The 14,900-nt window shown below is 42.7% G+C and overlaps 1 protein-coding gene across 1 annotated transcript in view; it reads right to left on the reverse strand.

The window, feature by feature from the left end:
• Window positions 1-1,599: 1,599 nt before the first annotated feature.
• Window positions 1,600-14,900, reverse strand: part of MTCL1 (microtubule crosslinking factor 1) — a 95,746-nt gene continuing 82,445 nt past the window's right edge. The window contains 3 exon segments of the mRNA XM_009082083.1: window positions 1,600-2,837; window positions 9,432-10,986; window positions 12,636-12,667. Of these exon segments, the coding sequence (XP_009080331.1) occupies window positions 2,628-2,837; window positions 9,432-10,986; window positions 12,636-12,667 (1,797 nt within the window). The 3' untranslated portion in view covers window positions 1,600-2,627.

Consider the following 14,900-nt stretch of genomic DNA (forward strand, 5'->3'; position numbering starts at 1 on the left):
TTCAGAAACACCAGTCAAACCACAGGCAGCTGCTTATCCTCACAGATCCTCACTGGCCAGCAACTAATTCTGCAAACTGGTGTATCCTTGACTTGAAAGGCAAATACCATTTCCTGGTATTAAAGCAACAGAATAGTCCCCTGAATGTTCTTCTGCATCATAAAAAAAAATTACAGCTGTCACAAGAAACTACATCATTTCTACTTGCTGGTTGTCAAAATTGCTTGTTCATTTGCAACTTTAACTTACTTCATCAAAGAGAAAGAACTTATAAGGAAGCAATGTCCCCCTCTTCCTGCAAAGCTACTACTGGTAATATTTGAAAACAAGCAAGGATTTTTCAATTGTAGCTTAGTATTCTTCAATAACCATTGTGACTCTTGTTTAACCTTCAAAACACTTCTTGCATGTGCTCCTCCTTTCACTTCCCAACTGAAATTAGTACAACAATTCAGTGAAGTGTTGCAGCAAGAAGATTTCCAAGCAAGCATGCTGGCCATCATGGACAATTTTAAGCATTCAGACTTGGGGATTAGTCTTGGGGGTTATACTTAACTGTCATGAAAAGTATTAGCAGTAAGACTTTGAGACAGCTAGGAAGGCAGTTGTCACTGACATGACTACTGCTGCTCAGGACTGGCACTGAACATCCCTTGTATTGGCTGGGGCACCAAAGAGCCATTAGAGAACAGTACTTTTCAGTCACTGCCTATCTTGAAAGGAGACCATTCTCATAGCAATGACCCAGAGGTGGACATTTTGACACCGGGTGGTGTCAGCAACAGCCCTAACTGATATGAGAGAAATCAGACCTCAATTTACTGCCATTTGGGAGCTAGGAGGTCTGTTCTTATCCAACAACAGAATTAAACTTTCTAGAAAGCTGGTCATGACACAGCGGGACAGGATGTGAGGGGCTCATCTCTTGACAGAGCTAACCAGGAAGGCTTCTAGGGATCCCAGATGGTGTTCTTCAAGAAATAAGACTCAGAAAGCCTCAGCAAAGGAAATGGAACAGGAACGAACCAGTTCAGTGATGAGATAACTTGTCAGAGCAGTTCTGGGGCTTCAGAGAAAGCATGTGGCCAAACAGATGGTCCCAGGCAAAGTAGCTCGAGAGGTTTCCACCTCCTGGAAGGATGAACTTTCGGCAGCATTTACTTCTCCATGTTAGCCATCAGTTTTACAAAAGCCCTGGTTTTACTGGTCTCTGTGTATAATTATGAGACACAAGCTTGAATTAACTCTGGGCATGTCGTATTTTTGGTATTATGTTTAGCTGGCTGGTTTTCACTCCCAGGAGCAACTGAAAGCAGCAAGCCATACAGCCTCAGAGAAACTGAGAAGATAGGTCCTGCTATCTGTGTGAGCAGATGTATTGTGGAGCTCAGTGAGGGAAACCTTCCCATGGCCTGATCAAGAGGTCATGGGAGTCTGTGGAGCAGAGCATAATATTTGGCTTTGCCATGACTTATTTCATATAAGGAAGCATTCTTCTTCCTTTATGAATGAAGGAGGAGTTTGGGGGCTTTCCCCCACCCCAGTTAAATGAACCTGGGAAGTACCATCATAAAAAACATCACAAAGCACTCGAGCAGCTTGTAAATACTGAGGGGTTTATTTCCACTTCACATGGTCTCAAACAGACTTTTAAACAAGACCAGTTACAATTTAGTATGCCCAGAGTTCTTCATGGTTTTCCCAAAAGGAAGGTCTCAGTAAACACTGTACATAGCCAGTTGAACTGCTAACAATAATTTAAAAACTCTTGGTTTTGTATAGTCAATGCAAGAATACCAACAATAAAAGTACAGTACAGGTAAATTCACAACAATATTACAGTGAAACAGATTGACTCACATTTATGTGATGGTACAGTAGCAGTATGTACATGCACTAAAGTGCGAGGACCCAGAGGCATGCAAGTCAAGTATTGTAGGTGTATTTTACAGCTAACTCCGTAAGACTTTCTGAGGCATTCTTTTTTTCACACATTTTCTTGTGTTTACCTGTATTCCCCTCCGTCTCAGTACAAGTCTAGTGAACGAGCTTAATGGCTTTCTTCACTACTTAAAAGGTATCGCTTCAGACAGTTGAAGCATCTTTAAGAACCTTACCTTTAAAAACCGATAACACTGACATAAAAATAGAATAAAATTAACTTAAGACCCTAGTTTTACATGAAATTAAAAAAACCAAAACAACCAACCCAAAAAAAAACCCCAAACCAAAACTGAAAACATAACAGTGCAAATATAACCAAAAGGCAGTCAGTATTTGGAGAGAGCGTGAGCACGTATTCAAATTCCCTTAAAACTTAATTTACATTTTATTTTAAATCTTGCTTTATATCATTTTAACCCTTTTTTTTTGTTTGTTTTTGTTAATATACTGTATGTAGAAAAGATGGAGACAAAAATAGTTTTCTCAGCTATGAAAAAAATTAAGTTATTACAGGCACATTAACTGTTTCATTCTAGAAACACCTCTGTTTCCCAGGTCGGACATTCAGCAGCTGTGTCTGAGAACATTCTTTGACCTCTCCAGGCAGACCTCCCTCCTTGGCAGAGACGGCTGGCGGGCGACCTGGCGGAGGCAACTTGTGGCCTCCCCGTTCCTGCGTGGAGTCAGGCTGGCTCGCCTCCCTGGCTGAGGGTCTCTGCCGGCAGCTCCTTGTTTCCACTCTCCTCTGAGGAAGTCAGGTCTCCGGTGGACTGCGACTGTGAGGCAGTAGGGGAATGTGAAGCCCATCGTGACGGTGGGCGCCGGTTCGCTGGTCTCTCTGGCCGGGAGAAGCAGGGTTGGAGGGACGGGGCTAGTGCAGAACAAGGTAGTTCCTTGGCAGCCAAGAGAGCAAAACAGTGGTTAGTGACTTGCATTAGAGGCTGTCTGGATGCGCAGAGAATTAAGAAACAAAAACTTCAGACTAAAGCTAAGCATCTGTCATGTCACGGGACTAAAGCAAGCGGCTTTTAGCACACATCTGGCTGTGTGCGGGCCCCAGGTATCTGCATGTATGTCCGTGATCTATGGAACAGGTAAGGAGAGAATGAAAGAAAGAGATCTGGAATGAGTTGGACTAGCTGACAAACTTCCATTTGCTAATTCTCCTTGTTCTAGAAAGAGAAGAGCTGAGAAATACATTTGCATGATAATTCAGGAAAATCCACTATTCATCACTTTGCTCTAAGTGCTGACCCGGCATAAAAGGGCCAGGTTTGGCATTTGCAAGTGGGGTGAAAATCAACCACTGACTCCTTTTGTCTGCTTCAGAGTTCAGACTGACGTGCAGGAGAATTCTTAGCAGCAGAATAATGACTACAGGGGTAGTTATGATCTCCAGCTGGGTTAAAGATGAGGCTTACCTACAAATTTCTTCAGGAACATCACTTCTTCCTGCCAGCTGCTGAAGCCTGAATTACAGGATTCAGAGGTACTGTACATTAAAGCAATGGAAGAAAATGGAAATTTTATTCCTCCACCAACTTTCCATTGTTCAGGCTTGGTGAGCTTGCCTTTGCGACTGGAAACAATCTGCAGTTGCGATTTTTCATCCTGGCACTAAGTTGGTAATGTCTCTAATATTTATGGATTTTGCTAATGGCACAGCTGGGCTTCCTGCCTCGCTCTGCGTGCTCCTTACACCAAGATGAGTGACTGTGGGAGCAAGTCTGTCTCATAGTGCCAAAACCAAACTTCTGAATTTCACTGCAAACTTTGTAATTTATAAAAGCAAATCAGAGGAGTTTGTCAACCTATAGCAATGTGTACGTAAGTAGCAGTCACTGGAAAGGACAGAGTCTCAAAGTCATAATGCAAACTGGTGACAAATGAAGAGAGAGACCAGAAACGATACAATGCAAAGTAAAAGCTCTGGCACAGTAAGGCGCAGGGAAACCAAGGCAGCAGCAGAACGATGCAGTAGGCAAGGATACAGCACACTGTTTCACACGGAGAAGGAGAAACGTGACTAGGGATGGAGAATATCGGAGTAGGTAACATGATGTGATTGGCAGTGAACAAACAAGGTGATACGCCACTGAAGCTCTCCACTGCAGTGGGAAGACCAGACGTGAATGTTACATGACAGAAAGATCAGTTCTGAAGACACAGAGGTGAGAGATGAGAAATAGAGCTGGTGATGTGTTTTGGAGAGAGTGCATTGTCATACTTGGGGAAGCCTCAGCGGAGGGTTAACCTCAGTGCCTTTGGGCAATACACAGGCAACAGGGTGATCCACAGCTGCACACCAGTGCTTGAGCCAGAGCTGTGCCCACCTGCCCTCAGCACTCGCAGAGAGTTAGGCCAGTGAGCCACTCTAGAAGCTGGTCAGGGGGCTATGGAGCCCCAGTCTGCCCCACTTCCTCTCTGCATCCTCACCCCCAATCCCTCTCTGCTCCATAAACTACACAACCCTTGCTAAAACAACAGTAAAGCTGAAATATGAGTCGGTGCTAACCCAAAAATTTACTCTGTGTCCTTATTTCACCTTATCCCATTGAGCCTGGGGCAGCATATGGTCTGTGAAGGCTGCCACTAGACTCCAATTTGTTAGGAGAAATCCATCTGTGCAGCAAGGCTATGAGATTTGTGGGGTTTGTCTTAGCCTCTTTCTAAACAGAGGCTTAGAATGATATCTTTATAGCTCTGCTTGCTTCTGGCTGATTTATCCTAGTTTCAGAGCAGTAAATCAGAGTCAGCATGGCAATGACAAAATTTATTTCCACTGCTGCCTCCCAGTTCAAAAGCCTCTCTCCAGCATGCCCGCAGATGTTGGTCAGCTTTTACTGAACAGCAGGGTTAAGCTCATCTTATCTGTGATGTACACATGCCCAGCACCACACAAAGTTGCACTGGTGATGGATGTTACTTCAGGGCCAGAAGTGACTGGCAGTGTAATCTTATAATGTGCTGGCTGCTGAGTCAGTCACCCACACCTGCAGCCATGGCAAGGAAACTGTGTGGAATGGTTTGTGAAAACCCCTCCTCATTTAGCACATGGAGCTGTCACAGCTAGAAATGTGTTTTTTTAAAAAAACCCTAATATCCTGTGGGTAATTTAGTTTGGTAGTTGCTTGGGGGTGTGGGTGGACAGGCAGCTCTTCTTAGCCTGAACACTGAAAATGGGAAAGATGAAAAATGAGAAAGATGATTTCAGCTTCAGTTTCTAGTTATTTCCTAAGCCAGGCTGTCAGCCACTGTGGCTATGCCTGTATTAATAAATAAAGAAAACAAATGTCTTTCTTCTTTGAGGCAGAGTGGATGGTCACAGCTCATAACTGTGGTGTTTCATGACTCCACTGTGGCAACCTCAGCCACTGGCCAAAACTGAGCTGGAACAGCTTAATGAGCAAAGGTGACTGTTAGGCACAACCTGGTGCTGGAGCCTCCTTCCCAGCCCTCTCCATCTGCTGCTGTAGCCAGGGCCAGAGGAAAGGCACCCCAGGGCAGCCAGAAGCCCTGCACAGTGCTGGGTATTTGTTATAGAAAGCAGTGTAGAAAGAAAAACGTTTGTTATAAATCTGAGTCCCTCCCCAATATTTTTGCATACCTTTGTGTTGATCTTAAATTTTGCCAATTTTAACAAAAAACCCCAACAGAACAAATTTTTACTCAAGTGTGACCTCTTCATAGCCTGTGCTGCCGCAGGACATGGCAGGTGAGCTCCTATCCTAAGTGCTTCCTGACTGTTGCACATGAAGGACCCCCCAGGGATGTCAGGTACACACTGATACCTCTGGAGCTGTGGACATTCATTTCCCATCTTTAACCCACACGTTCAAAAATGACTGCTTGCAGAAAGCTCTGGAAACAAGGTAGAAAGGACTTACAGCAGTGAGGCAGGCAGAGTTAGAGTCCCCATGGGGTAGTTAATAAGACAGTTTGGTTCTGGACAGAACAGACAGAAAAGAAAAAGAAAGCAAGTAGGTTGGAAAGAACTGTTTTAATCGATTATTTTTTTTTTAAGTGAAGATTTCATGTCAGCAAGGAAGAAGTCTCCAGATGTTACTACTCATTCAGATCATGTTACCGCTGCTACCACAGGGAAACTAATAATCAAAAATAAAAGGTAAGCCACTAGCAGAAAAAGATTTAGAAAGGAAGGAAGCAAACAAACCAACCTTTTACAATCCTAGCACAGTCTCAGAAGTGAACATAGCAATAAACAAATCAAACATTTCTACTAGTTAGCAGAGAAAGATATCTGTTATCCTTTGCCAACCTTGATTAGGGCTAGGGAAAAACCACGTTACTATGAAAGAGGAATAAGGCTGTAATTCTTTTTCCTTTGTTGGATTTCAAGAGAGCATTTCTGCTTACAAAATCTTTGACAAGCAAGAAAGTGACTGATACTTTGTGTTGCTCCTGCTTATGTTGCTCAGGTTTTATGACAACCCTTGCCTCACCTTTCTCCTTTGTTCCTTTTTTTAACAGTGATGCTGGATGGGAGGCTCAAACTAAAGCAAAAGCCCCTTAATTCTGACAACACCTTCCCTTACTTTTAGCATTCCCCCTCCCATGCTGAATAGTTCAGTGGCAAGCATGTGGCAATTGCTCTGCCCTGGTGAGCAGGGGATGCAGCAGCTGCCCTCTCCTCTGTGTGTCTGTGTGGATGGTCCTTTCACAGTGCTGTCCCCAGAAATGAGTTTGACCATCAACCCAGAACCCATGGAGGTTGTGTAACCTCCATGATTTACACCCTTGCTAGTCATAGAAGCAAAATGTTCATACAGCTCTTACGTTGTTAGCTGATGCTAATCTGCATTTTTAACAGCAATATTTATAAATCCCGTGATAAGTAAGTAAGATAGTGGTTTAGTGAATTCACAGGATAAGACACTAGTAGGCCACACTAGGTGGATATGAATTTGCTTGTAAGCAGCTCTGGGCAAGTTAGGAAATACAAAGTTATTGCTACTCTGTATGCATATGGACTCACATGCACACATACTTATGTATGTAAATACATAAACATATATATAAAAACTAGATTTCATATTTGCAGCAAAAATATACGGAAATAAGTAAACCACTCAGAAGCTCAATTAAGGAAAAGTCACCAACAGGTGTTGCATGCAAGTTTAAGTAGTTAATATACCATCCCATGACTGCAGAAATAAGAAGGCTTTTGTGGTAGGAAGGTCACTTGTCTTGGCCAGAAACCAACAGGTGAGGGGGAAGCACAGCAAGGATCTACAGGAGGGTGGCAGCCCCAAGCACAGCCTGCCTCCTCCTCCAAGAGCATCGTTCACTGAACTGCTGTGTCTGGCTTTGTACAAAATGTGCTAAGTGGAATTTGTACAAAGTGTAGTTTGTGTGGTCAGTGTAATCCACAAATAACCCAAGGCATCTGCAGAGTTTAAACTTATTTGTGGAGATTTTTTTCAGCAGCAAACCCATGATCCATTGAGTATACCTCACCTAGGAGAAGCTAAGCACATCCTGTGAATGCCCACCACCTTCCTTTTCAATGCACATTCCTGAGAAATGACAGGACCACCCAAAGAACATAACCTGTGCATCTTGACAACAGTCATAATAGCCAAGTAGCAGTTGCAAGGAAAAACAAGTCTAAGCTCTGAGGCTCAGAACTCAAAAAATTAGGCAAAAGATACTGAGAATTCACAAAAAGGAGAAATTTTCTGCTAGGCTGATGGTCAATGAGTTTTTGCTAAACAGCATTGACCCAAATCTCTCCGTGCACAAGTACTGATGCTAGTTGTATTTTGTCAACAGCAATTTGTGATGGTGCAAGGAGACATCCGTCTACTTGTACTTGAAATCTGCTGAGACTTTTAAAAGATACAAGAGGAAATCAAGAGTTTCCAGGGATGCCTTGAAGGCAAAGCTGAGTTGAACCTGTAAGAGTACAACACAGTTTCTAGTAAGGACCATTAGTGTATTCCCAGTATTTCAAACTAGAAACTCTCAGAGAGAGCTAGAAAAAGTCAAATAAATGAGGCTGTTCAGCACTTCTTTTCACACTGAAGTTTGTGCACAAAGCCCACTTTCATTCAGTAATATTTATAATATGCATGTGGTTTCTTTTTTTTCATGTAAAAACTTCCCTACTTATATCTGTTTAAACTGCATATAAGGATTATATCCCATATAACTTTGGATCTTCTGTTAGGCAAAAAAAGACTATGCCCTCTTGAGCAGTACGTACAAAAGAGGAACTGATTGCACATTGAGAACCACACACTAGTGTAAGGCAAACTTCACAGATCAAAGGTTTCAATGCTCAGGTCCCCACAAATCCTTCAAGCCAAATGTTGAGTTACAAAACAGAGTTTGAACTTTCCCTTTTGAGGCTGTTTGAGGCAAGAGTGGTAGCAGTCTGCCCTGTGAAGGCAAGGTGGGATATCTGGGGTGTGCAAGGGTCAAGGAGAAGCTGCTGCCCTGCAGCCAGGGCTCACCAAAACTTCAGGATGCTAAGGAGCAGCACAGGGCAGAGAGAATGATGAGCACCTCCCCTTGCCCTGGGGAGTATAACCAGCCAGCAGGACACACACCAGTTCAGGGCTACACCAGAAAGGCAACATGTGCTGGTAAGAGGTGGGCATAATTCAGCTTTTCCAGGCCTCTTCAGGGAAACACTTCAAGTGTACAAAGGTTCACCAGAAACAGGAGGTTCAGACCCTGATAATGGAAAGCTTTCATCCATCATAACACCCTCTTTTTCTGTTGATTGCTCTAGCACATTACCTGAGACTGACCCTCAACATCTGGGCATACTTGCTGAGACAAATGATGACTGTTTCACTGTTGATGGCAAAATATAAATAGAGTTCTTAAACACTAAGTAGGTATGTGCTTAGACTAGTTGATTTTATATATATATGTATATATATTGTGCTTTTTCTTATTTTTGTGAGGCAGCAACAGCCAGTACCAAACATCATGCCATTTAATCACATTCACAGACCCCAGCCAAACTTCACCTGATACATTCAGAAAAGGTATGCTGAAGGCCCTGAAGTTTTGGTTCAGGGTATCGTAGAGACTGTTTTTCACACAAACTTGTTAACACCCATTCTTGTGTAGGAGAAAGAATCTACCTTTCCATCCAGCATAAAAGACAAATTTACTCAAACCTAGAGTCCCTAGAACATCTGTAACATATGGTATGTTCTGTGACAGAAAACCCTTATCCCAGTCATTCTGAGAAGAACTATTTTTATCCTGTTAAGAATAAAACTCTTCTGATGCTTTCAAGCCAAATAAGCTGCCAGGATAGAAACTCAATTCTTTAAAGAGTTCTTCAGTGACTAATCCAATAGTTTCATGATTGGAACTCACTAGTGGTACCATGACAGGATTAGGATATTCACTGTAAATACTCACTAGGACTGCAAGAGATCTCACAATGCATTTTTTCAAAGAAGAGTGCATTTAGCTATAGGAGGAAAAACAAGCAAACTCATTACCTCTATGGACCCTGGATCTACTTTGACAATTTCTCCTGTGCTGTTGTCATTGCTAAGATTTGGTGGGCTGTGTGAAGATAGCCTTCTCTCTTCCTTTAAGGCATGCTCCAAAAGTTTCTTATTCAAGATCCTGGCAGCATTTTCTGCAAGAGTGTACCCTGGAGGAGCAGATAAGTCCTGCCTGATACTTGTCACCTCAGTCCCTTCTTCCTTTTGTGTCTCTGTCCCCAACCGGAGAGGACTGGGTGATCTGCCACGGGCATTTGTACATGGCTCCTGCAATGGGCCCAGGTCTGGCCTGGGTTCTGCTGACCTGGACCGGCTGCTAGATCGGGGGCATTTTTGGAAGGTCTCATGAAAGATGGGGCTATGGTCAATAATGTTGAACAAACTGGAGAGGCCATCGTTGATAGTGGTGTGGACAGGGCTCTCCCGTGTAGTAGTTGATCTAGCCCAAGCAGACTCACTGAATCCTTTCTGAGGTGTGCCAGGTGAAGTCCGGTTATTTGGCTGGTCTGATTTGGGAAGGACTTTTCTTTGCAGCTTTGGAGAGCCATATTTGGGGGAGCAGCATGTGCGTTCAAACTTAGCCTGGACCTTTTCAATGACGGGGGTCACCTGCCTGCTTCTTAGGCTTCTGGATGGTGATGAGACAGGCGTGGACCCCCCCTTTGGTGTCAGACACTTGTGTGGACTGCTGGTGATACTGCGCAGGGTTTCTGTCTGCAAGCCAACGCTGATCGTCTGGGTGGTCTGTGTCCCTGTCGTTCTCATGCCGTTGGTTTGACACGCAGTGTCCTTAAACTGAGGTTCTGTGGAATTAGAGCGTATTGCGTTTCGGACAGAGAAAGCAACCTCCTTCATATCATCACTCATGTTTTTGGACATCTCCAAGCTGTGCAAGGGTGAGGCAAAGCCCACAGTAGTGCAAATAGGACGTTCAATGGGATGAAGACCATTCTCCAGAAAATCTTTATGATGCTTGGCCAGGTCACAAGACCATCTTCCAAACATATCCGAGGAAGCACTTTTTGTCTCAGTGACGTTCCCCATAGCTTTGGTCACAGAAAACAGGAAGTCTGGCTCAACCTGGTTTTTTCCTTCACTGCCAGCTATCACTGAGTTATCAAACCTACGGACAACCGGTGGACTGTGGAACACCCTAACTCCCATTTTTTCGGTTACACCGTGACTCCTCGTTGGCTGCTTCTGGCAGTGCTCTGGGCTGGTCATAGTGTTAGTCGTCATAGTGACACTGGTGGTGAGGTACCATGATGATGCCTGGAATGGATCTGAAGCAGGATCATTCCCGGCTTTCCCAATTTCTGTCCTTTCTGTCCAGCCTTCTGCAGGCTTCTCTGCGGCCCCACCATGGTTTCTAGCATTACTGTAATCCCAGTTTTTATTGAACTCCTCGATATATTTCAGATCATCAGGAGATAAGGGAGGGGTTATATCATCTTTGCTGCTGGATGAAGGCAAGTTTTTTTCTGGTAGAAATGGAGAAATATCCATCAGGCGCTGAAATTCTGACATGGAAGAAACAGACATTGCCCTGGAGAAGGGAACACAAAAGAGTCACTCATAGGCTTGGAAATTGTCAAAGAATGACTTATTTTCAGCAGCAAACTAACTCTGAAAACCTAACTTTCACTATCTGCTTACATATAAAACCATTTTTAATCAGAGAATCATAGAATACGCTGAGTTGGGACTCACAAGAATCATTGAAATCCAGCTCTTGGCCCGGCACAGGACAGCCCCAAGAATCACATCACATGTCTGAGTACATTGTCCAAATGCCTCTTGAACTCTGTCAGGCTTGGTGCTGTGACCACTTCCCTGGGGAGCTGTTCCAGTGCCCAACATGCTCTGGATGAAAAATCTTTTCCGAATTTTCCTACCTTTAGCCCTTTCTTTCAATAAAGTCCCTTTTTATTATTTTTTAAAGAGCTGTGAAGTGCAAATATTCCTGATGTGTCATCAAAAGAACCAAATGGTTAATTCGGGGTTCTTAATTTATTGGTTTCTCATGGATTACTGCTTGGCAAATGTCTGAAATATGGAGCAGTAGGATGCATTTCAGAATTATACCATTCACAGAAAATGACTGTTCATGACAATATGAGGCACACTTTTCAAAGCAAGTGTGGAGTACTTCTGACTTGCTGGGAAATCAGGAAGTTCACCCCTACTCCTGGGACTGCCCAGGCTGCACAGCTGGTGTGTAGTGATGTGGGGCATCCAGCTGAGATGCTGCTACATTGAACTGGCTTGGTGAGTTGAGCTCATGCTGAAATTCAATGAAAGGGAATCTCTAAGTGATAATGCTGAATTCTTGGCTTAACCACATTTCACTAATTTGTACAAATCACAGACATTCAGCTGAGTTGTCCTACTGCTTTCTTTTAAGGAAAAAAGAAATCAAACAAAAAAAGCAGCTTTCTGAATGGTACTAATTGAAAAAACAAGTGAATTTTATTATCAGAGTTGGCTCAATGAGGTAACTCAAACTGGGTGAAAATTCAGCAAACGGTGGTTTTCATGTATCAGGTGATCTGGAGGATACAGTAAAGTCACACTGTGAGTTTTTAATCAAGAGCCCCAGCTGCAGTTAGGATATGTTCTCATTAGGGAGTCAGGTGAGATCAGAAGAATGGGTTTGAAATGGATCTCCTATTCAGATGCTCTGGCTTGCATCAGGGGACAATGTCAGAGAGCATGGGCTGGGTTCCTTTGGAATGAAAATGAGCTGGAAGATGCCCTTCAGAAGCACAACTAATGCATTCTAAGGTTAGGTGAGTATTCAACCCATGGGATCAGACCAGAACCAGTCCAAAGCAAAATATCCCTGACATGCAGTAGCATGCCAGGTCCTCAGCACCAACTGTTTTCCTCTATATATTGATGTCTACAGTTCTGTACTACTTGCTAAGGCAGGCACAGCCCTCATTGTAAGTTGCAGCTTCATCCACTTTCACGAAGTTTGATCTTTGTGCACCACAGCTGAATGTGGCGCAGGATAATCAGAATAGAACAGAAGCATATTGAGACAAATTAATGCCTGGGTAAATCCATTAATCTGGCTAGCAGGCTGCTTAGCAGAAGGCATGGCTGTGCCCCAGGTCTGTGGCTTGGGTGCAGAGAGCTGTAGCTCTGGCAGTTGAGTATTTGCTGTTTTTTTTCCCTGTAAGTTTTACTCACCTTTGAAGATTTCCTTTGTGTGTTTCTTCTTCCTGAATAAAACCAGAAACAAAACAGATAAAGTATTTCTGTTGGTGGCAGTAACTTGTGGGCATTTTGCCATTCACGTCCCTTGAACTTTTATATTCCCATACAATCACAAATGGATGTAGGCTGCAAATGGCTTTTTTCCCCCCAGTATATTGTTTTGGACTATATATTTGTGAGTGATTTTGTTCTGTGGAGGTAATCTGCTTTATGCCAGACACCTAGCTGTGCTGAAATAAAGATAAACTGAGGTCCTTTGACATACAATTTCGTTACATGTTCTCTAGCAACCAACAAGTGGCACCAGTCAAAATTCATTAAGCTCACTATATTAAATGTGTGGGAAGACTGTTGCTTGTTTCATAGGGGGAATACCTACAGCTTGGTAACAGCATTAAGATGTTTTTATGGCAGTTATTTCCCTGTGACAATTCCCATAATGAGTTGGGTTTTTAAATAGATACTTCTGAAGCAATTGCTCTACAGTTATTATTGTAGAAATACAATTCTAATAAACCATAGGGAATACAAAATATTATCAGGAAAAAAAGAGTATTAGTACCTCTTACTTTTATTTGACCTCCTGAAATCAAGAATATTACCAAGACAGAAGTGCATTTCAAATAGTGCCTATTCAAAAACAGCACTGCTTAACTCAGAACATACCTTTCTGATATTTATCCAGAGTCAGGGAAAAAATAAAGGTAAACTGATCTTCCTTGCCTTCGCTGTGGTATAAGTCTGGAATAATGTTGGTGGCTTCAGTGGAGCTACTACAGAGTAAATCTGATCTAACTGAATGCATAACTGGGGTGAAGGCTGGATTGACTTCTACTGCAGTTAGTACCAAAGAGAAAATATAGTGGAGAGGGACAGTGAGCAGGCTGCGGTTGCCTCTGTGCATCCTCAGTTAAGCTACTCATTAAGCTCCAATCAGTCTCACTTGAGCAAACCCTCTGAAGGAAAATTACTTTGCCCAGGTTTCCCTAAAACATGCTTTGAAGGAAAGAAGCTATGCAAATATCACCAAGGACCAGATTTTGCTGCCAACACTTTTGTTAATGGTGGCAATGTCTGAAAACTGAAAGGCGAAGTGAGAGCTTCCTTCTCTAAATATCAGATGGAATTTCAAGGAAAGGAAACCACATCAAAATCAAACACAAAACATGGTTCTCTGACACTGGTATTGACATTCTTCACTGACCACTTGAACATGTATGAAATAAAAGATAAGAAATAATAAATATGGGATCTCACACAGCCAGCCATACACTTATGGCACTAGGGAAGAAAATCTAACTGGAATACATAGGTATCTACAACTACTTAAAATGTAAGAAGGATGGTCATATTTCCTGCCTCTCTTAATCTCTTTTTTTCTGTTCTTGCTCTCAAAGAACTTGATTTCTCAATCCTTTTGTTTGTAGCAGCACATGGGGACACAGAACCTGGGTTTCATTCAGGAACAATATAAACAAAACTGTGAAGACCTGGAACTGGTGAAAAAAGCCTGCCATCATGCAGATTTTAACAGGACACAGACTACATCCACTATGTCCCAATGGCATCTTTAAGCACGGTATTTTACATCTTTATATATTTATGGTGTGATTTCAGGCAAGGTACTTTGTTGATGAATAACTATTTTTTTAACATCTCATTTCACTCGCTCATGCTAATCTATTTAGAAGGCAACCACAGTGGAACAACCAGAAGTGCCTTTCTACAGCATTTCCTGCTTTACTAACGAAATTAAGCCCATGTTTTGTCATAAATATACATATACATGCAATTAAAAGGGATTTAAGATCTTCTAAACCAATATGTTGTGTCAAATAGAGTTATCATACATAATATGAATGGCCACAGGGTGAAGCAGTCTTTGGGATCTTTAGACTGGCTCCTGGTTTCTCAGGTGATTGACACTGGTCTAATTTTTTCATAACAAGGAATGAAAACTAAGAATCATAGAATCATAGAATCAACCAGCTTGGAAGAGACCTCAAAGATCATCAAGTCCAACCCTACCGTTGGTACTAGACCATGTCACTAATTGCCACACCCAGTCTCATCTTGAAAACTTCCAGAGATGGTGAATCCACCACCACCCCGGGCAGCCCATTCCAATGCCTGATTACTCTCTCTGTAAAATAATCTCTTCCTAATATCCAACCTAAACCTCCCCTGGCAGACCTTGAGTCTGCACTCTCTTGTCCTACCGCTAGTTCCCTGAGCGGA

Source organism: Acanthisitta chloris, unplaced genomic scaffold (assembly GCF_000695815.1).
Source record: "Acanthisitta chloris isolate BGI_N310 unplaced genomic scaffold, ASM69581v1 scaffold16989, whole genome shotgun sequence".
In the NCBI taxonomy this organism is placed as follows: Eukaryota; Metazoa; Chordata; class Aves; order Passeriformes; family Acanthisittidae; genus Acanthisitta; species Acanthisitta chloris.